General features: G+C 36.9%; 1 protein-coding gene across 1 annotated transcript; it reads right to left on the bottom strand.

Moving 5' to 3' along the window:
* Window positions 1-9,102: 9,102 nt before the first annotated feature.
* VCAM1 (vascular cell adhesion molecule 1) lies at window positions 9,103-26,407 on the bottom strand. The gene is made up of 9 exons (XM_079923843.1): window positions 26,225-26,407; window positions 25,407-25,682; window positions 22,827-23,147; window positions 21,302-21,568; window positions 19,047-19,322; window positions 16,524-16,844; window positions 15,379-15,645; window positions 13,368-13,634; window positions 9,103-10,015 (listed from the first exon to the last, which is right to left on the bottom strand). The coding sequence occupies exons 1-9, from the start codon at window positions 26,286-26,288 to the stop codon at window positions 9,855-9,857; spliced, it is 2,220 nt and encodes a 739-aa protein (XP_079779969.1). The 5' UTR covers window positions 26,289-26,407; the 3' UTR covers window positions 9,103-9,854.
* Window positions 26,408-26,882: the final 475 nt, after the last annotated feature.

Genomic DNA, 26,882 nt, shown 5'->3' with positions numbered 1-26,882 from the left:
CTGGAAAAGAGTGAACAAATGATTCTTGAGGCATAAAGTAACAAAATTTGTATAAGGAACCTGAGGTCGGCTGGATAGCTGGTGAAATATTGAGGTTTAAACCTCAATATTTCACTTTAGTGTCTCCAAGTAATTCTGGCTGCGTCATTCCCCAAGTCCTGTGAGAGTGTGGAGTGATGGTGTGCAGGCTCTTTATGTCACCTTCCCTCCCTCCAAGGCCTTATTTAGAAATTCCAGAGGTGGTTTAGTGGTGAAAGGTTGTTCAAGTACCTTCCTCTCCTTTTTATTCTCTTCAGAGCAAACATTCAAATACTCAGAGAGCCAAAGCAGCTGTCTCACTCTATGTCTGGATCGCAGAGCCCTAAATATTTATAGGTCTTTGAGAATTCCAAGTCTCAAGTTCAGGTAGGATGCTATTTTTACTTGGTTGCCATTTGAAGACTTACTTGCAGTGGTTAACACACTAGAAGATAACTTTTTTGACTATAACTCTAATACTTTCTAATTTGGAAAACTAATTAGAATTAGTCATTCTAATTTAGTCATTAGAATGACTAAAAAAATTTAGTCATTCTAATTTGGAAAAATATTCATACCAAATATTTTATTTGGTATAAATAAAATAAAAATACCCATAATACCACTGTCAATGTAACACTGTGATCTCCTTTCCTCTCTCTATGTGCATATGCATATAGACACAGAGTATTCAGATTTTTATGATGTTTTCACATTTTACATACAATTCTTATTCTGTTTTTATTAATCTATTATTTTGTTATTTCTTTACTGGAACATAGGCATTTCCCCATGCCAATAAATATTTTTTGAAAATGTTATTTTAGTAGCTAAATAATATTCTGTTTTATCCACATATAATGTAAGAAAAATGGTTCTCTCATATCTCACTACTGTGGCAGCCCTGGAACTAAATAATGGAAAGGAAGTTATCACTAAATGCAGAAAGCTGGGAGGGGAGTCTCTGGGAATAGTCAGGGGACAAAGGTATAGATAGAAAATATCAGATGAACATGAGGTGTCAACCTCCTAGAGCATTGCCCTGCTCCTGTTGGTTCCTTTCAATGGCTCTTACTCCTGAACAAAGCCCAAACTTCCAAGTCAGCATTCAAGGCCTCCCACAATTTGCTACAACTCACTTTTCCAACTTCAGTTCTTACTGTACTTGTTTACACTTTCCCATGTTTCTGCCAAATGGGCTGGTTGCCTCTTCTTTACATAGAAGTCAAAGGTCTTTGCTCCCTCTATACCCATGCTCACTCTTTCCACTTCACATTGAATGTCTCTGCCCTTCCTTATAGTGACTTGTCTACATCTTATCCCTTGTTTCAAGATGCAGCTTGAATAGCACCTCCTTCATGGAGCTGTGCCTGAGTCCTTCTATCTCTCCTGGCCAGAGTCAGTGTTTTTCTCCTCTCAGTTTTATCTTTACCTATGCATCAATTTTTACTTGAATTATGGCTATTTGGGCACACATCTTATTACTCCTTTTAGATTACGCATCAAAATTTTTGAATATTTTCATGTCACAGTATTGTCTTCAACATTGTAATTTTTATTGGCACACACTAAGGAACTAATAGCATCCACTGTTATACTGCTCACTTATCACTTTGTGCCCTTATTTGAGTAAAACTCACCTGAATGGTCTTTCTTACATTCATCAGAGAAATGTTTTTTGATGGTAACTGATCTCCAGAGATGGTCCCCAATATTTCCTCTTCACTCTGTAAATTCCCAAACACATCAAGATGTGGAGCTACCTCCTACCTGCAACCCTCAGAATCTGGGCTGGCCTTGTGAATTGGCTTTGAGAATGCAGTAGAAATAATAGTCTGAGACGTCCAAACCCAAGACATGTGAGGAACCCATACTACAAAGCAAAGAGCCAAGGTTGTCTTTGACAGCCACAGGTGAGCTCCCAGCTGACAGCCAGCAGTAATTATCGGCCATGTGGGTGAATCACATTGAATATTCCAGCCTACTCAAGCCCCTAGACAACTGACCCAAACCCATGAAGAAGAAGAGCACAAACCCATGCAGCCCACCCTAGTCAGCCCAAGAATCATTAAACATAATAAAATGGTTGTCATTCTCTACTACCCAAAGCAATCTACAGATTCAATGCAATCCCTATCAAACTACCACTGGCATTTTTCACAGAACTAGAACAACAAATTTCACAATTTGTATGGAAACACAAAAGACCCCAAATAGCCAAAGCAATCTTGAGAACGAAAAACAGAGCTGGAGGAATCCTGATTCCTGATTCCCTGACTTCAGGCTATACTACAAAGCTACAGTAATCAAGACATATGGTACTGGCACAAAAACAGAAAGATAGATCAATGGAACAGGATAGAAAGCCCATAGATAAACCCATGCACATATGGCCAACTTACCTTTGATAAAGGAGGCAAGAATATACAACTGAGAAAAGACAGCCTCTTCAATAAGTGGTGCTGGGAAAACTGGACAGCTACATGTAAAAGTATGAGATTAGATCACTCCCTAACACCATACACAAAAATAAGCTCCAAATGGATTAAAGACCTAAATGTAAGGCCAGAAACTATCAAACTCTTAGAGGAAAACATAGGCAGAACAGTCTATGACATAAATCACAGCAAGATCCTTTGTGACCCACCTCCTAGAGTAATGGAAATAAAAACAAAAATAAACAAATGGGACCTAATGAAACTTCAAAGCTTTTGCACAGCAAAGGAAACCATAAATAAGACCAAAAGACAACCCTCAGAATGGGAGAACATATTTGCAAATGAAGCAACTGACAAAGGATTAATCTCCAAAATTTACAAGCAGCTCATGCAGCTCAATAACAAAAAAACAAACAACCCAATCCAAAAATAGGCAGAAGACCTAAACAGACATTTCTCCAAAGAAGATATACAGACTGCCAAAAAACACATGAAAGAATGCTCAACATCATTAATCATTAGAGAAATGCAAATCAAAACTACAATGAGATATCATCTCACACCAGTCAGAATGGCCATCATCAAAAAATCTAGAAACAATAAATGCTGGAGAGGGTGTGGAGAAAAGGGAACTCCCTTGCACTGCTGGTGGGAATGTGAATTTGTACAGTCACTATGGAGAACAGTATGGAGGTTCCTTAAAAACTACAAATAGAACTACCATATGACCCAGCAATCCCACTACTGGGCATATACCCTGAGAAAACCAAAATCCAAAAAGAGTCATGTACCAAAATGTTCATTGCAGCTCTATTTACAATAGCCAGGACATGGAAGCAACCTAAGTGTCCATCATCGGGTGAATGGATAAAGAAGATGTGACACATATATACAATGGAATATTACTCAGCCATAAAAAGAAACAAAATTGAGCTATTTGTAGTGACGTGGATAGACCTAGAGTCTGTCATACAGAGTGAAGTAAGTCAGAAAGAGAAAGAGAAATACCATATGCTAACACATATATATGGAATTTAAGAGAAAAAAAATGTCATAAAGAACCTAGGGGTAAGACAGGAATAAAGACACAGACTTACTGGAGAACGGACTTGAGGATATGGGGAGGGGGAATGGTAAGCTGTGACAAAGTGAGAGAGAAGCATGGACATATATACACTACCAAATGTAAAATAGATAGCTAGTGGGAAGCAGCCGCATAGCACAGGGAGATCAGCTCGGTGCTTTGTGACCACCTAGAGGAGTGGGATAGGGAGGGTGGGAGGGAGGGAGATGCAAGAGGGAAGAGATATGGGAACATATGTATATGTATAACTGATTCACTTTGTTATAAAGCAGAAACTAATATACCATTGTAAAGCAATTAAACTCCAATAAAGATGTAAAAAATAATAAAAATAAAATAAAATAAAATGGTTGTCATTTTAAGCCACAGAATTTTGGGGTGGTGTGTTACACAACATATAAACCTAACACTGATACACAAGTTAAACCATGTGAATTGCTGATATTGGACAGGTTTTGACTGACAACCTCATATATTTCAACCTAATACGAATAATGCCTTGATATTGTTCTATTGCTCTTAGCTCTTATTCTAAGTAAGTTATAACGCTCTTCTCTCAGAACCCACTCAGCATAGAGAGGTTGAAAGTTATCACCATAACAGTAAATAATAATAACAGTAAATAAATAAATGAATATTATGTATTGACCAAAAATTAAACAATCCAACAGAGAAGTGTGTTGTATATACTAGTGGTCCATACACAACACTAAAGAGAAAACCCCCCAAGTTCAGCTTTTCCAAACTTCAGTTCTTTGCCTACCACCTTCATGATTTAGGGCACGTCTTCATACTCACTATAAGATTATCTACATTATCTTTACTCAGAAAAATCATTTTAGTGAAACATTATATCCCTCCCATCAACGGACCTATTTAAAGAGACTCAAAGTGATAGAATGTTACTGGCTCTCTTTGAAGCTTATATGTTAAGATAGACATATTTACATACCCACAGGTTCTGATTAGATCATCAGACACACAAGTAGCACAACATGTGTCTTAAAACACAAAAGATCAGAGTTCTTTCTTAGCAACATTGTGAAAAACCCAAGGCTTTCCTTCATCTCCTATTTCTCTTTTTCAGTATACTTATCACTCTCCAAACCACAACCTGAGGCATCCATTTCTTCCTAGTACCCCAAATATCGCTGGTCTACACAGTGACATTTGATCTAGAACCCTCCTCAGTGGACAGCACTTAAGCTCCAAAGATTTCTTGTCTTCTTTTCCAACCACATTTATCCTGTTCACCAACTCCATGGGTTTTGTTCTCCAATGGAAAGAGTGAATATAAAGAATTCATCTAGACTACTTTGTTCATGCTTATGCTTTCAAGGTACCACGTATACACAAACTATTTTAATTTTTGGTTTACTTCTTTGTATTCTGGCCTTTCCATTAAATATGAGGTAACTTACAGAAAGTGTTTAATAAAATATAAATGTAAGGAAAAGGCACAAGAGGCAGAAGAAAATGCAAACTGGTACAGATGTAACCAAGGGGAAAATAGCACTCAAACAAACAAAATAGTCCATAAAATACCACACATATGCTATAGTTAATATGTAAATTTGACTAAGAATCTCCTGGTTGATCAAAGAATAAAGAAGACAGGTCTTTTATATTAATCTCCTTAATCATGATTTAGAAGAAAACTAATTTCTTCAGGTAAATGTTGTTTCCTGCATTGTATTCTAAAATTAATCTCTTATATGGATCCTTATAATGTGGAGCAGAGAAGTGTAAAATATAAAATAAACATTCCTACAACAAATAGAGAAAAAATTTCTAGAGAGTGTTTCTAGCAGTATTCTTTGATTAAAAGTGAGTTCAGACTTCTATTTCTAGTCAAGGTAAGGGGTTGGATTTACCATTACAATTGAAATAATGACAAAGCCAGAGAATATATATGAAACAATGTTTTTCAGTCTTTGGATAGGAGGTTGCAAAGGACAGTGATATTGGCGAGAGTGGAAACAAATGAGGTAAGTCTTCTGATTGCCCAGATTTACTGCCTGGAAAGAGTTTCCAGGCTATAACTTGAAGAGAGAGGGAACTCAGGCAGAGCCTTGGGACTTCCTGAAACTGAGAATTGTTTAGAAGTTGAGAGAGGCTAGGGTTGGTAAAGTGTGCAGGACAGAGTTCCAGAGAGGAGAGAGCTACACAGAGAGAGCTCTGGAAATCTTCAGAAAATCTCCAAGTCTTCCTCAAGCTGGGCTATGACAGTTTCCTTTGTAAGAAAACTACCCACATATGGGGAAAGAGCCACCCAATAAGAGCAAGGGGAACAATTCTTGGGTTTCCACAGGACAAAGCATAGTTTGTGCTCCCTTCAACAAGAGTGGGAAAAACTCATAAATCATAGGATATCAGGTAGAATACTCAAAAGAGTATTGATTCAGTAATAAAAGAAAATTAGCTCTGGATTAAAGGTGGCTCCAGTCTCACAAAACAATACTTAAAAAATAAAAAACGGCTTCCCTGGTGGCGCAGTGGTTGAGAGTCCGCCTGCCGATGCAGGGGATAAGGGTTTGCGCCCTGGTCTGGGAGGATCCCTTGTGCCATGGAGCGGCTGGGCCCGTGAGCCATGGCCGCTGGGCCTGCGTGTCCGGAGCCTGTGCTCTGCAACGGAAGAGGCCACAACAGTGAGAGGCCCGCGTACCGCAAAAAAAATAAATAAATAAAAAATAAAAATAAAGAAAATAGAAACCTCAAAAGGGTCAACATTTCTCCAAGTAACTTAGCTATGACTTAGAAGAAAAGCTCAGGAATATTTATAAGAATATGAATATATCCAGCACCAAGCAAGGTAAAATTCACAATGTCTTGCATCTGATAAAAAATTAAAGGCCACAAAAAAAGCAGGAATGTATGACTCATATTAAAGAGATGGGCCAATCAATAGAAACAGACCCAGAAAGGACACATATGATAGAATTAGCAACAAGAACATTAGAAGTTATTGTAATGATATCCAACACATTCAAGAAGGTGAAGGAAACTTGAACATGGTAAGTAAAGGCCCAAGTAGAACCACTAGCCATGAAAATTACTACTGGGATTATTTTAAAAAACACACATTGAGTAATAGCAGATTAAACAATGTAGAAGAAAAGATTAGTAAACTTGAAAACATAGCAATTGAAACTATTCAAAATGAAACACAAATAGAAAAAAGACTAGAACAAAGAAGCAGAGCATCAGTGAGCTATGGGACAATGCTAAGCACCCTTTTGTATCTGTATTGGAGTTTACAAAAGGGAAGAGGTGGGTGGTACGGAAAAAAATTTTTTGAAGAAATAATGGCTGAAATTTTTCCAAACTTAATGAAAACTATAAAGTCACAGATTTAAGAATCTTAACAAACCAAAACACACAAACACACACACACACACACACAAACACACAAATCATAAAGAAAACTATATGAAGGCACATCATAATCAAATTTCTTAAAGCCAGTGTTAAAAATATCCTAAAAACAACAAGAGATAAAAAAGATGTTACATTTAAAGAACAAAGATAAGCAGATTTAGAAGAAGGTGAAACATTTTTAAAGAACAAAAGCAAAAACAAAAACATAACCTTGTCAATCTAGAATTCTATACCAATAAAGTTCTCTGACCATTTATCTGATTAACTTCCACATTGGAGGAAACTACTGACCTGAAAACTTATGTGAGGCAACAAGATGATACCTGTCTCTGTAAATTACATTGTAATTTAATGGAACATAATTATTGTATGTTTATAAAATAGCATAACCATTTGAATGTATAAATTTGTTAATTAAATTATATATTCATTTTATTAAAACTATCTTTCAAAATGAAAACTCAAAAAAAAAAATAACCCAGAGACGTTCTCAGAAAAGAATTCATTACCAGCAAACATGTATGTACTATGAGAAAAGTTAAAGGATGTTTCTAAACAGAAGGAAAATGATGGCAGAGGAAAATCTGAATCTACAGAAAAGAATGATGAGTACTAGAAACGGTAAATATGCAGTTAAACATAAAAATTTTCTTAATTTTCAAATATCTTTAAAAGATAATTGACTTTTTAAAGTAAAAAACAACAGCAATGTATTGTGGGGTTTATTACACCTGTAAAATAGAAATATCTTAGCACGAAAGCTGGAAAGGGGAGATAAGAAAATATATATTATAAAGTTCTCATATGTGAAGTGGTGTAATATTTAAAGATGTACTATAAATCCTAAAGCAACTACTAAAAACAAAAACAGAGAGTAATAACTACTAAAAATATAACAATCAATCCAAAAGAAGGCAGAAAAGAAAAGGAAATATGCAGTAAAGAACAGATGAGATTATCTTACACCATACACAAAAATCAACTCAAAGTAGATTAAGACTTAACATAAGACCTAAAACTATAAAATTCCCAGAAGAATATGTAGGGGAAACCAACAAAGGACAGGTATCCAGAATATATATGTATCTCCAGCTCAAATGATCCTAAACCCAAAGAGTTGTTAAATGTATGAAAAGATGTTCAACCTCACTAATAATCAGGAAAATGCAAACTTAAACCATTATGGAAAATCATTTTATACCCATAAGAAAGGCAAATTTTTAAGTCAGACAATGCCAAATTTTGGTAAGCCATTTAGTAATGTGAACTCTTATTCACTGCTGGTGGGAGTATAAATTATTTCAATAACTTCAGAAAATAGTTTGGCTTTCCTTATAAACCTGAAAGTGTACATTTCCTACACCCCAGCAATTTCATTAGAATGTATACATTTTATAGGAATTATTGTACCCTAAGTTAACTCTTACACATGTTAGTCAGGAACATGTAAAACAGTGTTTATAGACGCTTTGATCAGTATTGTAAAAATGGAAACAGCCCAAATATCCATCAACACTAGAATGTATAAATAAGCTGTAGCAAAATCTTATAATGAATATACAAAGCTAAATACAATATGGATGAATTATTCAAAAACATAATTTTGTGTGAATAAAGTCATAGACAAATATATTGTTTGATTATTTTTATGTAAAATTCAAAAGTTGGCAAACAAAATAATGTTCTACTTAGGGTTTCCTATATAGGTATAAAATCTCCAAAGAAAGGGAATGGTTAATGTATAATTCAAGATATCGCTTATGCCTCAGTAAGAGAGCTGCAATCAGTGAGTAGCATCTAAGAGGTTCTGAAGAATAGTAATGCTCTATCTCTTGGCCTTAGTGGTACATACAGGTGTTCACTTGCTGCCCTTTAATATGTGTATGTTCATCTGCATTCACTCTTTCTGTGTATACTATATTTAAAAAATTTTTTAATTGCAGATTCCAAGGTCACAAAACCAGATATTTCAGTTCAATAGGTTAGGATGGCCCCAAGAAATGTGAATGTTTGTCAAGTTCCCATGATGATTCTGATAAAAGTAATCTGAGGACCATACTTCAAGTATCTGCTTATTAGTTCTATGGGTTTGAACTCTTTGGTCTTTGAACTTGACATTTCACAAAGAGCTGCAACATGATTAAAGGAGGCAATTTATAATAAATAAACACACAACTCTTTCAATTCCAGAAATTATCACTTTACTATACAAAAAACCCTAAACATTTACAAAAGAAAATCAAAAGCAGTTGCATTTTTAGACCACATTGAGAAAGTTACACAAGAGTCTGATGAACAAACAACATCATAAAACGTCTCTGTACCATATTAGTACCATCCAGAGAAATCCAATCAACCATTATACCATAGGTTGAAGTGTTTAGTACCTGAAAGTCAACCCAGTGTCCTCTTGGTTTATCATTTGCCTATAGCAATATAAAATCCTAACATCTTTACAAAACATGGAATTGTTGTCTATGAACTTTATAGGAATAAAATTTTGTTAAAGGAAATAAAATATTAAAAAGATGACATAGTTCAGCTGCCAATCAATATTAAGATGTTTTAAGTTATAACAGTCAATCCAAGCAACATTTTAATAATTATAGAAATGTGACTATAGTGTGCTGATATTCCAAGCAATCTTCCTATGGCATAGTTTTATTTTACATATATACAAATCATGTTATTGCATATACACATCAAGAAACTACTACAGTCGTCACATCTCAAAGGTAGTGCCTATTTTTTAGGCAGAAGTTTTCCTTTGGCTTCTTGCTCACAACAAGGGGCATAGGCAGCCATTTCTTTCCAAGAGTTCACTACATTCAAGGAAGTCTGCACTCCTAGCTTGTTGTTTTCCTCGTGGAATGATGAGCAGTACTGAGGATTTGAACTGATAAATAGTGTCTCTGATTGAACATTTCAAACATTAGCTACACTTTTGATTTCTGTGCTTCTACAAGACTGTATGACCCTTTCATGTTGGCTTTTCTAGCAAAGTAAATAATCATTCCAATGGCAGGTATTATTAAGGAGGATGCACAATAGAGCACGAGAAGTTCAGGAGAAAAATAATGCTTGTTACTTTCTCTTCCTGGAAAATAACAAAATGGATGCAATTAATGTCTAGTATAAAAAGAAATTGTTTAAGAATAATAGTTACATGTTTTATTTTAACAGTACAACTCGTCCTCTAAAGAGAAGTGAATCAAAGTAGTGATAAGAACCAACAGGACCCAAAATACATATTTCTTTGAATTATTTAAATAATCAGTTAGCAGTTGCTATGGTCATGATGAGTCTAAAGATGACAGTTGTTGATTTCCACAAACTTGGATTCAAATAGATTCAGGTTCAATAGCAGAATGGAAGGAAGGGAGCAACTTTTTAGGACTCATTTGGAAGAGCAAGAATTGGAGAAGAGGGTTTGCTTTGGGAAATAGAAACATATACTAAAGAACTAGGACTCTGATCATTATGAATTAAAATAACTAAACAGTTCTCCAAGAAAAGTCTTGTAACACCTAGAGTGTAACCATTATAGTCAAACACCACATATAAGATAGTAAGGGAAAGAATTGTTGTCAATGGCTTTTTAGAGATATATAGAAAACTTTATATTTTGTATCTCTGAAGTAGGGCATCTTAATATACATTATTCCTCTTCAGCATTTATATCACTTCTTGATAATATGAAGTTTTTTGGATAGCATTATGTTTTAGCTTAAATATGACTTACTCAGAGAGACATTCTCTGACCTGCATCTCCTCCAGCCTAAACAAGAAACCCTAATATACTTTTTTTCCTAATATAGTTATATAACCCACTACACTTTCCCTCCATAGCTCTAATCACAGCTTATAGTTAAACATTTGTTTGCTTATCTATTAATTTTGTCTTCCTCCTTCAGACTGTGAATTACATAAGCACATGTATCTAGTTTCTTTTTGATCCACCACTGAATAGCCAGTACCTGGTTCCCTGCTTGGAGTAGCTTGCACCCAATAAATATCTTTTCAATAGTAATATATTTTTTTCTTTCTACATCCTGTCATTTTGACATTTTGTTGTAAATTGGGTATATAAGATAATAGTATACAAAAACTTTAAAATTAGTACTCTTTCTACTTACAAAAATCATCTGACCCCTACAATACTATTTAATATCTTAACCTTATAAGAACATCTATAGAAGATAACATGGTATTTACTGAAGTTTCATCTCTATTTATATTTACATTTGCACAGCATTGTATGACCTCACAAATATCGTTTCTTCAAGTGAGGTATATATTTTCTCAGTCCTGGAAGAAATGAGTGATTTGACCTTGATAATCATTGCTTTACTTATAGGAGTTTCTAATCACTGGAGATCAACCAAGAAGAAAAGAATCATTGGAGTCAGATGACAGGGAGTCCATGTTTTTGAATTATTGAGGTCAAAAACACTTCACCATAAACATAATGATAATTGCCTATTTTTCTACTTTCCCTTGCTAGAGTAGAACTAGTCAGAGTACAAGGGTAATATTTCAATAGAATTTCCATTATCATAATTATGGTTAAGCATCAATATTGATAACCTGCTGAGCAATGGTATCTCTGCTCCTATTGTTTTCTTTTCAATTTAATACATATTATCTTTTGCCTTTTGTTTTCCCCTCAGATATCTGCAGTAAAATACAAATTCGCTGTTGAGTTGGTTACCAGGGCAACCTTCAAATACAATTTTCTATTAGCTGTATCAACACTGAAAATCCTAAAGACTCCCAACCAGTTCTATCACTGGAATACATTCAAGCAAATATATTTGTAAAAAAAAAAAAATTAATTTTAAAACTCAGCTAATTACAAAAGATGACTAGTTGAAAATTCCCAGGAAAAATGTCAAATTTTTGTTTCCATTCATTTGTAGTTATTTTAAACCATATTTAGTTTGGAGGTACTAGCTGAGTGCCTAATGTGCTTCAATTTGTTCATTTAAATAATGAGTGAAAAATGGCAAATATGTAAGTTACTAACTTAATAAAGCAATTAGTAAAGACAGCAATGTATGAGAGATAAAAAGTGGAGAAGAAGTTTTGGTGTGTCTTTAAAAGAGAATCGTTAACTACAAAAAGAAATATAAAAATGTTAGGAGTCCAAGTTCCTGGGACTAGGCTTAATTAAAGGTGTTCTGGAGGCATTGAGGATTAAATAGGAATAAATGAATTTCAACCTACTCATAACCAAGATCTCAATCCGTCCAGAAACATCCCCAACCTCATTGGAAGCACTGATTGCATACATCCCTGTGTCACTTTGAGTAACATGATACTAGGTAAATGTTCCATTCTTTGAACACATAGTAACTTCATTGGCCAGATCAACTCTTTTCAGGATAATCACTGCAGGTGGATGACTAAAAGTTTTACATGTAATCGTGATATTTTCCCCTTCTTTAACATTTCTAGGTGTATGTATTGATATTGTTGTGTTCTGAGGAGGTACCATGAAGACAAGAAAACATATGGTAAGGTCTTGTAATCTTGAGAGATTTGGCCAGATGAGTAAAATTTTTATCCATTTTCTGACCCACGTTTAAATTTTCTTTACACTGATGAGTAGTTGCTAACTCTGAGAGCCCAGTGCCAGAGGCTCTTAAGAATTGGCATTTGTTTGCAAGAATGTTCACTTCAATTTTGGCTTCCAACACACAATGGGAGCTCATTAGCACTCAAGGAGTGGGAGACAGGGTAGTAAAGTCTGACGTGTTCTGCTTCCACTGATAAGATCAACAGATCCTACTGTGTGTTCACACAAGGGGTTAGGAGATAAAGAGGTTTCTGAAGTTTCTCTGCTGGGGCCACTGCCCCCTCCCTCCCTCTCTCCATCAGAATGGGGTAAAATGGACAAGGAGCTTGGATTTTCTAAGGAGACAGTTCTGTAGTCTAGAGTTTCCTTTATGTTATTCAGCATTAAGATCACCATACTCAGTTATTTTCCTGAAGAGAGTCAATCCAGAAAATATGTACTTACTCCGTGTTCAGAGAGTGACACTCTCTTCTGGTAGGAAGGAAAAGGGTCTGGATAGAACTTTTCTTTTTCCATGTGCCAATTCTACTTCTCTAGTTTCCTTATAACCCTCAGGGAAAGGTTTTGAAAATACATTTAAACACTTTGGAAATGCAGGACCTCAGAGACCAATGATGAATTGTCAACGTTTAAAAAAGCAAACGGGAATTCTACACTGACCAATGATTGATTAATGTCAACTTCCTGGCTGACTCCATAGGATAGAGCAGCTGTGCGTGATTATTTTAGGAAAGACTAAGAAATAACCATAATCATCATGGAATTCAGTTCCATTTTGCTCACTCATTCACCTAATCCTTGAAATTCGTTACAATTCACCAAGCCTCTGACCGATTATAAAAAATAATAAAAAACAAAAACAAAAACAAACCTTTAACATCAAGTGTTATGCTTCTTAATTGCAAGCCAACTTCATTTTTAGATTCACATTCGTATACTCCCGCATCCTCCAACTGGGCCCTGTGGATGGTATATGCACCATCTGTAGACTTCAGCACTATGTAGCCTGACCCTGCTTTTTTCTTCAGGATTATCAAAGTTTGGGGGACATTTCCACATGTACAGGAGATAATGACAGTGTCTCCTTCCTTGACACTCTCAGAAGGAAAAGCTGTAAGTCGTATATCTTTTGGAGCAACTGTGGAAAGAATTTAAAGATACCTCTGACTGAATGAAATATAAACCAATCCCATATTAATTTAATGACAGTAACAATAGCTGTCAAGATGGTGTTTGTGCTTACTGTTTGCATTAAACATTTAGAGGGGTAATTAAAGAAGTCAAGCATTTACTGGATTGTTGTAAATGATCACATTTTAAATAAAAGAAGACAACTCTTATGCTTCTTTCATGTCCCTTAATATAATTCTTTACCCAGCCTAGCCAACGAATAAGTGTTTTAAAAACAGCTGTAGGTTTCAAATGTGAAAAAGAACTTTTTTTTTTTCTGGTCACACTGCTGTGCAAATATTTCTTTAAGTATAAAGGCCATTACAGGCTTCTGAGTTCTGAGCTGGACAATCCCAGATCAAGAAATTAAGCTCTGGGGCTTCCCTGGTGGCACAGTGGTTGAGAATCTGTCTGCTAATGCAGGGGACACGGGTTCGAGCCCTGGTCTGGGAGGATCCCACATGCCGTGGAGCACCTAGGCCCATGAGCCACAACTACTGAGCCTGCTCATCTGGAGCCTGTGCTCCACAACAAGAGAGGCCGCGACAGTGAAAGGCCCGCGCACCGCGATGAAGAGTGGCCCCCGCTTGCCACAACTGGAGAAAGCCCTTGCACAGAAACGAAGACCCAACACAGCCAAAAATAAATAAATTAATTAATAAACTCCTACCCCCAACATCTTCTTTAAAAAAAAAAAAAAAGAAATTAAGCTGTGCTTACAATCCTTAACAACACCAATTATCCTGGGCTAAGTACTTGACATACAACATCTCTGTTAATACGCAACCCGTGGAGGGAGGTACCACATCACCATTTTATAAGTGAGATTCCCATTAAGTTCATCTGTTTTGTGACTTGATTTGATACTCTTTCCCCAACCAGAGCTACATCCTAAGGGCTTTCTTTAAGGTAGTGCATTGCCCTGCCAAGTTCTTCCTTTAAAATACAAATTATTATTGTAATGATGTAACAAGAAAGTCACTAATATCTTAGTGGAAACAATACCAAGGGGTAAGAGCGGAACTGACTGCTCTAGTGAAGAAGAGAACCTTGAACCCCAAAAGGGAAGGTATGAGGGAAATCCAAATCACTTCATGATTTTGCCCAAAACTGCCTACAGCTTCATCCTGTCAACTAGGAATTGTTTTGTTCTCAGTCTTGCCTCTCCATCCTGGCAAGAATGGGTCTGGATCTGCTAACTTCATCCACCCTAGTGATTCTATGCCATTAAACTGATAAACCAGAGGGCATGGTCACTGCTACTCAATCTCAGAATTTATCAAATGTTTAAGTGCCTTCTTAGGCTCCTAAGCACACACTAGCAGGCATCTTGTGAGATTGCCACTCAGAGTTTAATCCAGCTAGATAAGGTAGCTTTAGTCCTAAGTAATTTCAAAATACATATATACATCTGCCTATCCTTATTTCAATGCCATAATCAATGCCTTGTAAGTGTAACTGGAACTCTTGGCACAGTTCCTGGATTCCACCTGCAGTTGAAAGAATTTTGGGATAAGTGACTTGGAATGGTTCATGGGGAAGTACTATTCCAGGAGTTTTCCGTGCAGAGGAAACATCATGAGCTCTTCAAAACGCTCAATGCATTCTGTTTTAGTAAAAATTTTGTTTGTTTCAAAAAGGACTTTTTTCAAAACCAGTAACACAACCAAAATAAGACTAGCAATCATAACTCATTTAATCACTTAGCTCACCTTGGATAATTAATTCGACTTCTTTTCTGCTTATTCCAACCTGGTTAATGCCTTCACAGACATAAATACCAGAATCTTCCATTTTTGTAGACGTTAAGGTAAGAGTGGTATTCTCAGAAAGAGGCTGTAGATCCCCATTACTCAGCAGCCTGCTCCACAGGATTTTCGGAGCTGGAAGGCCATCGCTAGAGCATGTCATATTCACAGATCTACCTTCCTCCAGGATGGAGGAGGGGCTGATCAAGATGGTTGTATCCCCGGGAGCAACTGAAAAGGTGGGGACACTTGTTAGCTTGACTCTTTATACACTGAGTTCCAAAGAACTTTGATAATGTTGCAAAACTGGGCTATGGATTCGCGGATTAGAACAGTTTATAAATCTTGATAACTTTCCAAAAGAGGTTTCTGTCCGCATTTACTTTAGCAGGTACAGAACGATAGAGAGTAGAATATGGACACATCCTGGATATTTTCCAATGGAAATAAATTCTGTAGAAACTCTCTTACTATCAAAGAATGGATGATCAATGATAGTACATATTGACATTTATGGTACATTAAACATGACCATGAACTATGTGAATCACCTATGAAAAGGTGGACTCTATTTTTCTACCCCTTGAATCTAGGCTGTCCTTGTGACTAACTTTGACCAATATATCCTGGAAGAAGTAACACAGTAGGACTTCCAAGCCCAGGCCCCAAGAGGCCCCTTTCATGATCACCCTCTTGAAATACTGCACTCTGGTGACTATACCTAGGCTACCTTCCTTGAGAGACACCACATGGAGAAAGAAAGGCCAAGAAACACCAGAGAAGGCCCAGACATGTGAGTGAGGCCACCTGGGACCATCCCCCACTGACCTGCCAACTGACTGACAATGCATGAATGAGCTCATCTAATACCACATTGAACAAACTGCCCATCTGACCTCTTCCCAAATTTCCAGCTTAGAATCATAAGCCAATAAACAGTTGTTTTAAGCACTGGGGGTGGTTTGTTATAATAATCATTATTTTGTTGTTCCTTTTCAATTATTTTTTTCACAATGGTTTTAACTATCAACCTAATGTTAACTCTTTCCTGGCAACCATGATTAAAAAAAATTCATATTAAACTGTGGATACATCATGCATGTACTTACCATTAACATATAGTATCTGTGTACTCTGCCTTTGTTTGGGTTCAAATTCCATTTCATCAATAGGTAACTTAGCCAGACAAACAAGAACTTTTCCCGTGTCTTCAGTGGTGGGGATGAAGGTCATTTCCAAACTCTTGGTCTCTAGGGATTTCTTACTTACATCTTCCAAAAAGATTTTATTCTTCATAATACTCTCCCCTTTAAGTAATTCAATTTCCAGCCGGTCAAAAGGGTACACATCAGGAACCTTACAGCTTACAGTGACTGGGTTTCCACTCACTAACAGACCACTCATCTCAATTTCTGGATCTCTAAGGAAGGCTGCAAACGTCAAGCAAAAATGATGTTTACATGTGACAGTCAAGGAAAAACAGAACTAATCTCTATTAAATGCAAAGGTCTCAAAATGCAGATTTTAATTCACCTGGGATAGGATGATCACTAATATATAAATAACAACATTAAGTATAAATATTTATGACATTAAATATAAATAACGCTGGAAACGAAAAATAACTAGCACATCAAATCATCAGGTAATAAATATACTTTTTATTCTTCTCTAGTGATGCAATCTTGCTGACAGCTGTGGCCTGGTCTTTTCAATGGACATGTCAGCTTCCACCATCCTATTTAGTAACTATATATTTTAAACATTTTAAATATTTTCCAGGACGTATTGGATATTTACTATGTGCTAGTCCCTTAACATTCATTATCTCAGTCTTCAAAACGGCATAATCTAATGGGTATTTTACAGCTAGAAAAACTTATAGAGAATGTATTTTACAGCTAGGGAAACACAAAATTCATAGAGGCTAAGAGTCTGCCATTTGGCATCATATCTAGTAAGTCACTGAGCTGAGATCAGAATTTCTATTTCCTTGAGCTCAGAGCCCAGGCTTGGTTTCACAGAGCCATGCAGCCTCTCATCTCAGATAAGACCCAAGGGCACTTCTCAGTTTAGACATTTTCATTTGCAATGGCCAAGTTTAGGCAGAAAGTCTTAAATGTTCCTTGGATAATACTTGTAGTTAAGAAGAAACTATGAGATTTAGATTCTGAATAACATTTATAACACATCTTATGCAAATCAATAAATGTGAGATTAGAGTGGTTATCAAGAGCAAGAGCCATGCTAAAATTTTTTTCTCCTTAAGCGAAGTGTCGTTAAAGTGATACATTCTCTAACGTTTCTATATGATGGTAAGGCTTCACTGCTGGTTCTCATTGCTGTTGGGAATGTGCCTACATCAGCAGGTCCCGGACTCTTGGTAATACGATAACGCAATAAATTTACCCTTCTTCTGAGAGATTCAAATCCCTTTACGGACATACTCTAACTCATACTGAACAAACTCCTGAGGGGTAACACAAGTTTGGGCAAGATTTCTGGAGGAAAATCTCTACAATTGTTCTCTTGAATCCCACTGAATAAAAACAAGGCAGAATAACCTACTCAAAGTGTAACTTTATGATCACTTTGTATATTTTCTCCCTCGTTCATTATAAACTGAGGAACTCCAGCAATGCCAATTCATAGAGATTTGAGGCTGTAAAGGATTTTTGTTAAGGTGACAAGAACAGCAAGAAAAAGTGTAGTGTATTTATGTGGTGTAAATCAATATTCAAATCTAGTGCAGTCTCCTGTTTCTACTTTTTGTCTGCCACTGACCATCCCCAGTGACAAATCTAACGCCCTGGCTTTCTTTTGCTCCCCATTGCCTCATTTCTCCCATCCTGCCAATCGGCTTTCAAATGTGCCGTCAAAACAGACCTACTAGAGCATGGACTTGAGGATACGGGGAGTGGGAAGGGTAAGCTGGGACGAAGTGAGAGAGTGGCATGGACATATATACACTACCAAATGTGAAATAGATAGCTAGTGGGAAGCAGCTGCATAGCACAGGGAGATCAGCTTGGTGCTTTGTGACTGCCTGGAGGGGTGGGATAGGGAGGGTGGGAGGGAGGGAGACGCAAGAGGGAAGAGATATGGGAACATATGTATATGTATAACTGATTCACTTTGTTATAAAGCAGAAACTAACACACCATTGTAAAGCAATTATACTCCAATAAAGATGTTAAAAAACCCACAAAAAACAGTATGCTTGGGCCTCACCCCCAATTCAAATAATTGAGCAGCAGTCATCCCACCCTGTTATCTGAGTGGACACTGACTACACTCCTTGCACACGACCACCTCTGTACACCCCACATACACCCAGAGGGGGATGGGAAGCAGGGAGCATGCAGTGCGTTCAAGTCCATGATGAGAGAGTATCGACAAGACACAGCCTAAGCATTGTGGATGCTGGGTTCTTATGTAATATCTACCTAAGACTTAGGCCAATTAAGTTACATGAAAAATTCTGGTTCAGAGATTTAGGAACCATTCACAATGCTAAATTCCCCTTCTAAACACAAGGATCTTGTCTTGTGTCACAGATTCACATTCTGTTTCTTCCAGTGGAACTGGGAACAACGACGACAAAACAGTAAACAATTCTGAAAACCACTTACAGTAGAGCTCCACGTGGATTCCTTTTTCCAGTTTCTTATGCCCACATGTCACGGTGCACAGATAAAAATGTTCGTTCTCAAATCTCACAGGACTCAGGGTCAATGTGGACTTGGACCCCTCGCTCCTCACCTTCCCGTTCAGAGGACTGTCTATCTGGGTTCTCCAAGAAAAAGATGGGGACTCGCAACCCATGACATCACAGGTCAACACAACTGAGTCGCCAATCTGAGCAGCAATCTGGGATCCAGGGGAGATCTCTACAGTAAACATTTTCTCTGGGGGATAAAAGAACAAGACGAAAAGAAGATAAGATTCTTTTCTTCTTTCATCACAGCTCAATATATGGTCTTTTTTTTTCCTGGCCTCTTTTCAGCTAACATCTATGCCAGGAATAAATTACTCCTTTCCACCTTGGGACCTTCAGAAATGAAACCACATCTTTTAAGAACAAATGCACAAGACCCTGTTGATTCATTCATTCAATAGAATGAATAAGGATAAAAATTTGTCAAGACAGAGATTGGCATCTTTTCAGCAAAAAAAAATCATTCTCCACTCAAATGTAGTTTATCAAATCCCTGTAACAGTGGAAAAACAGCTCAAAAATATAAGAGGTTCCAGTGTGTCAAGCATTGTGGAAATCACTTTACATATATTATCTCATTTAATCCTCACAACTTCATGAGCTGATATTATTAATTCTGTCTCCCTCTCCTCCCCTTCTTCCTCCTCCTCTTTCTTCTTGAGGAAAAATGATAAATAACTTCACCCAGGTTACAAGTGGCAAAATTAGGACTTGAAGCCAGGTAGGTCTGATTCAAGATCCCAGCTTTCCAATTGCTTGAACAGCTAAATCAAATCATCCTCATGTGGAGATAAAACAAAATCTAAGAAAAGTACTGAAAAAAAGTTATACAAATATGTCTTCTGATTAGAAGCAATACCCGTAACAGACCAGCACTTAGAGCTTCTGTATCAACAGAATAAACCTGCACCATTGAAAGTCACACAGAATCACATTGAAAGCAAAGGCAAAATCTAAGCATTAAAGTGGTATGCAGGCCACCTCTTAAATTTGTTTGATACAATATAAAAATACTTTACTATTGACTCAGGGGCTGAAAACTGAGATGCCAAGGCAAACTCCTAAGTCTCAGATATCCAGAAAAGCTCTTTGGCTGCCAGTGCCATCCCTGCTCGTTGTTTCTGACTAGATTGTGAAGAGTTTTATGCGACTATTTTAAAAAATGTGAATTTTAATTTACATGCAGTTAGGGTTTGGTTGAAGTAATATAAAATGTGCACCTTTCTTGTTTAAGGTAGATAACTCTGGTAGCAGTGCATAGGATTATGTTGGGGGACAGAATGAGAGCAGGGTGACCATTCAAAGACAATTATCTATAGTTGAAAAACCGTGGGGTTTGGGGTTTAAATGGGCCTCTATTAAATGTCATTAATGAGCTCTGTGACTCTAGGCAAATTGTCAACTATTCTGTGCCTGTGTTTTTATTCACCTCATAAGGTTGTGGTAAAGAAAAAAGACGTAACATTTATAAAGTGGAAAGAGAATTCCTGGCAAATATTAGGTGTACAAGCAATAAGGGTCATTATTAATCTCTGGGAAACACTATTCTCTCATCTGTAAAATGGATATAAAATACATACTCGTTAGTTATTTCTTGAAGATTAGAGGAAACATACGTAAAGTGCCTGGAATATAGCTGGTGGATATTATTTATTGATAAGAACATCTTTCAAGAGTCCAAGTGAGAGATGATAAACTAAGGCAATGGCAAGAGGGTTGAAGAAAAGAGATCAGATTCTAGGGATCATTTTGAGGTAGAACTGACAGGTTTTGGTGATATGGAATAGGAACATGAATTTCAGAGTAAACAGCACATAATACATAGTTCAAATCTTGGGAGTCCAGAGTTAGAAGGGAGGAGGACCAGATGTGGGAACCTGAGAATACTAATATTCAAGGGGCAGAAGGACGAGAGAAAGCCAAGGAATGAGGCAGTGAAAGAATGATGAGAAATGGAAAGGAACCAGAAAAGCAGAGCCATGGAAGTTCTGGCAGGAAAGATTTCCAAGAAGTATGAGTAAGATGAATATATAATTGTATTAAAGCACATGACGATCAGATGGATCATCAATAAAAGTTAACGAAGTAATTTTGGCATTGAAGCTATTTCACTATTGCTTAAATCCAAATGACGGCAGCTTTATCAGTCCTTTTTCGCATTCTGCTTACCTTGAACAATTAATTTCACCTCTTTTCTGTCTTTCCCAACCAGATTAACTCCTTCACACATATAAATTCCAGAATCTTCCATCCTCATAGCAATTAAAATGAGAGTTGCATTCTCAGAAAGGAGCTGTAGATTCCCATTGTCTAATTTCTTGCTCCAGAAAATCTGTGGAGCTGGTAGACCTTCACTGGTACATGTCATCGTCACGGAATCACCTTCTTGCAGGCTTGTGGAGGGGTTCACAGATATAAGTGTGTCCTTGGGTGAGACTGAGAAGGCAGAGCACAATAGTAGTCATTGCTAAGCATCATCTTGATCCAATAGGGCTACAGTATTTCTCTCATAGACTTTATTTACATACTTTCACAAATTTGACAAACTTTCTCTGCCAAACTAGGATAAAGAATTGCTGAGTCATAAAAATTAGTCAATCCAGTTTCTGACTAATTTGATGGAGTTACTTTTTTTGATGTTTGGTGTTTTCAGATGGCCATAGATACTCAGAAATTAAGAAAACCCTTAGAATAATGTGGTTCAATCTCCTAGGTAAGGTAGAAGTTCTGGCTCAGCTTCCTTGCCAAAGGTTCATTCAAGTCGGCTTCAACACTTATGGTGCAAGGAAATCCATGTCTTATAGTAAGCACAGTCCATTTGATTTTTGGACAGCTCTAGTTATTAGAGCACTTTCCCTTTATTGAGCTGAACTCTTCCTCTTTGTAACTAACTTTTATACACCGGTCATAGTTCAGTCCTCTACTGCTAAAGAATATATCAAATCCCACTTCTACGTGACTGTCTTTCAAATACTTAGTTATAGCTCTTGTTTCCAAGTTTTATATTCTCTAGGAAAAATATCTATTTTGACTATTCTTCTCAAAACATTGATAAAACGTTTCCATCTCATTCTCTTTCAACTAAACTTGTTATAGAAGGCAATACTCCTTTTAAGTACGGTGTCAAAGCAGACCAGAGCATTTTAGCCTAGAACAAAGCACAGTGAGTCCACTCCTACCAATTTTGGGATTTCAAGACTGCTTCAGCTCCCCCAGCCGTCTCAGAGAGCATGGAGACAATCAAACCTCATCTCCTCTCTCTCACCCCACACATATGTGTCCAGGTGAGCATACATATACGCACTCACACACAGAATAAGTGCCCACCTCGTAAAATCTCTATACCTTGATATTTCAAGGCATGGTATACGAGTTTACAAAACATGATTAAAAACATTTTATCACTTGAGCCTATTTCCTACTACCTGATCAGGTGGCATTAGTAGTCCTCTTTGATAGACTGTGAAATTAAGTGACCCAAATTCACACAGTTAGTAGAGTCAGAACTTAAGCTCAAATCTTCTCAACACAAATTTGGTGTGCTTATTAAATTATGCTATTGTCAAAAATTATGCTCTCAATGAATCAAAATGGTGTAAAAACTACAAACACGTTTCTTCTTGACTTTAGCTGCTAAGTTTACTGCTGTATAGATCCAAGACTAAGTTCCCATAGACTTTACACAAGTACTTACTGTAGACTTGCAGTTTTTTTGTAGTCTCCCTTACTTGGGGTTGAGAATCAATTTCATTAATGTGTAATGTAGCTTGACAAACAAGAGCTTTCCCAATATCCTCATCAATAGGAGTGAAGGTTACTTCCAAACTCTTCGTTTCCTGGGACTTCACTTCTGAAATCTCCAGAAAGTTCTGTGTCTTCACGGAATGGTTGCCCTTCAGTAATTCTATCTCCAGCCTTTCAAATGGGTAAACATCAGGGACCAAACACGTGACTGTGACTGGCTTCCCAACCTCCAGGGGACCACTCAAATGGATCTCTGGGTCCTTAGGGAAAGCTGCAAAGTTCAAACAAATACATGCAAATGGACTTTTTGTTCATGTTGTATGAGGTCCCTTACTGATTTAAATCAATGTAAACTAAATCTAATATGTTTGCGAATACAGTCTTAATACAGAAGAATTGTTTAAATAGCCTTTCATGGTTTGGGGTAGGTTCAAGAACTGGAATCTCCTGTTAGAGAGTTCAGTTCTGATGCTGCATGTACTAAGTGTTGCATGTTATCAGAGTGAAAGGAAGGCGAAGAAATTCATGTTTATTGAATACTTATGTGTGCCCATCACTGTGCTATTCATTTAACACCAATGACTTTATTTCATCCTCACAACAACCCTAAGAAATAGATACCACAATTCATAGATTTGAAAACATAAACTTAGCACATGTGCATAACTTTCCTAAGGTCACACAGCTAGTAATGGTAAAGCTGGGATTTAAACTCAGGATTTTTATTAGTCTGTACTGCTATTGAAGATATTTTTATGTTATATCACATTCTCTTATTTTAGTGAGGGCAGATATATTTCATTTTATGGATAAGGAACCTGAGGCTTAGAATGGCATTGCAAAGAATAGTTATTGGGCAAGATATGCTAAGAAATGAAAAGAACAATTCTAAATAATTGGTTTCTGAAAAATGGTGCCTCTGACAGGCATTCATCCACCAGAAAGGTACACCTGTGCAGTCTTTAAATTCTGGAAGGCATATTTGCCTCCCAAAATGCCTAACTCAAAGTATAACTAATACTCCATTTGAACTTTTTAGTGTCAAGGGACACATTAGTTCAGTCAGCCATTGCTTTCCTTGCAAGGCTACTTTTCATTGCAAACTGCCAGGATGGTAACACATTGGCTCGATTCAAGACTGTGAAATAAGAATACAAAGTTTCCAACTCTAAAGAATATTACAATCAAATGTGGAATGGAGACAGGACTGTTAAGCATAATGAAAGACAGACATTCTTGAAAAAAAAACTAAAAAACTTCAGCCAAGATAATTAAAGCCAGAAGGGCCTTCATTTCTCTTTTTAAATCTTCAACTATTTGGTACTTGCGAGGAAAGGCAAAGGAACTGGAAATGTTTTGCTATGTGAAGAAACAGTATTTTTCATTTTTCCACCAATAGTCCTGTCCCTCATATTCTGAAAGAAATGCGCTTATAATACACATAGTTTGCTGTCAGGTAATACAAGAACTCACTACTTTCCCCTGTATTTACATAAGGGGGCCTTTCAAGGAGCTCAGGAGGCTGCACAGACATAAACTCTGCATGTACAACCAGCATAATTGAAAGCAGCCGGCCAGGCACAGTTTCTTGGGAAGCACTAGCAACATACAGGCTTCTTGAAGAATCAGTTAAGGTTACTGGACAAAGTTGTCTCCACTACAGCAGAAGAGAAGCAACATAAGTAGAAAAGATAATCAAATGATGTCTTTCTGAAGAGATGACTATCAAGGATTCCAGTATTTTGGAAAGAGCAGTAACCAGAATGCAAGTGATTTATTTCAGGTTATTTTTTCACTCCTTTTGCTAACTTTCTTTGCTGGATTGAGAATGGATTTGGGTACATTTTGGTAGGCTGGTAAATGAGGGGTATTCATTCACATTCACAAGGCAAATCTAGTTCATTATACAAATATCTTTGAGGTTGAGTGATTGAGCATCAAGACTTAATGGCACCAAACAAAAACAAAAACAAAACCTCCTAAATTTATCTCCACCAAAGTCAAATGAGTGAAATGTTTGCAGATATTTTTCTTCTAGCTAAAGGGGAAAACTTTGTACAGGAGCCCATTACTAAATTATAGATCCCCTGATAATCTTTAAACTAATTTTAAGCACCAAATTGCATAAGAATAAATAAATGGAAAATCCCTGAAGTATGGAATTCATAAATCATTTAGACACATGGACAAGTGAACATATAAGGATATAATTGAATAGAAATTTTTTAAAATAAAATAAACAGAACCTTAGAGATCTTCACTTTATGATTAAGAAAACTGAAGCTTAGAGAAGTTGAGTCTTACCCATGGTCACCATGTTTGTGGCAGAGTTGGAAATAGAAGCTAGGATTTGCGTCTCTGGTCTAGTGCTAGGTTCAGCTGTCTCTAGCTTTCTTGGTACACTGGGTCCTCTAGCCAAGAATCTGGACATGAATATACTTTTTTCTTTCTTTTCTTTCAAAACTATCCTTTTAGAAACTTATTTTAAAGCAAAATGGAGAGAAAATCAAATATTCTCTGAAGTACTCACAGTAGATCTCCACTGGGATTCCTTTTTCCAGTTTCTGAGACTCACAAATCACTGTGCACAGGTAATAGTGTTCATTCCCCAGACTAACAGGATCCATGGTCAGCGTGGATTTGGTCCCCTCATTTCTCACCTTCCCGTTCAGTGGACTGTCTATCTGAGTTCTCCAGGAGAACGATGGGGACTCACAGCCTGTTGTGCTACAAGTCAGTGAGATGGAGTCACCAATCTGAGCAATAATTTTGGATTCAGGGAAGATGTCGATTTTAAAAGCTTGAGCTGTGAAGGCAGAAAGAAAAAAACAAACACTGGTTTGTTGAGTATTCTAGTCCTTCTTCTCTGTTCTAGTATAACACCCAAAATACAATCTGGCTGATCTCTTTCCTAAACTGCTTCCAACTAACGCAAGGCAGCATTGAAGTCACTTTCAAAAGAAGGTGTTGAAATCATCTTCGCTTAGGAGAACCCTCATTCTGACCTTGATGCCCATTTATCAGAGTTGTTTTGTCACTAGCTAAGTTTGCTTTCATTATCAAGTGCAGGAAACTAAAAGACAGACCTTCCTAGAGATAGAATCCAATTACTCATTTGACATTGGAAAAAAAGTATCCAAAAAACATCAACTTTACAGCTGTAACTATGACAATATAATGGTGTCTAGCAATACTCAATAGCACATTAAAAGTTAGGTTAAATTAAATTTTCCCACTCTTTAAAAATCCTAGTGCCTTTCTTTACGACCATAACAAAACTGACTGAAGCCAAAATCAGGGCTAAAATGGAATGCTAGCATTTGGAACAAATCAAGGAGAAGAACTTACAAACTGCAAACACCATCCAAAGTATATTTGAGGCTCCAAAGATCACAACCATCTTCCTAGGCATTTTAAGTTGCTGTTGTTATGAGAAAATAATGGTTCCAAAACCCTTCTTTCTGTCCCCACTGAAAGTGCCTGGGAAGTCTTGAGCTCCTAAAGCCAGTGAGGTTCAGTGAGGAATGAAATAGAAAGTCTGCTCTTTATAAAGGGTCTTGTTGCAGAGACACAGAGGCGGAGGGAAATCCCTTCAAGGGGAAACCCGGAGCAGAGCCAGAAAAAAAGTTTAACTGACACCCAGCCAAGTCCAGTGTTAACCCCTTCCGTTGCTCTCAGTACTGAAACTACTATCTCTGCCCTAGAAAAAGAAAACACTTCCAAGCCTATAAAATTAAAACTTTTCCTGATTTTTCATTCTGAAAGGATATCTTTGCATGAAATATATAAAGTAATGCTTGTGGCAGAATGAGGCTTTCTGAATCCAATGGGGAAAAGAGAGAGGGAAAAATAGTAAATTACACTCTAGTTTTTGAAGTGGCTAAACAAGCACTATGTCATGTGAACTGATTCTTCTCCATTAGGAAGATATATTTGCAATTCTAAAACAGAGACTAAATTTTCTCTTGCAAAAAAAAGGAAAAGATCTTTTCTTTTGGTGAGTTGT

The sequence above is a fragment of the Stenella coeruleoalba genome (assembly GCF_951394435.1).
Source record: "Stenella coeruleoalba genome assembly, chromosome: 1".
Classification (NCBI taxonomy): Eukaryota; Metazoa; Chordata; class Mammalia; order Artiodactyla; family Delphinidae; genus Stenella; species Stenella coeruleoalba.
This window is presented reverse-complemented; position numbering and strand designations above follow the sequence as displayed.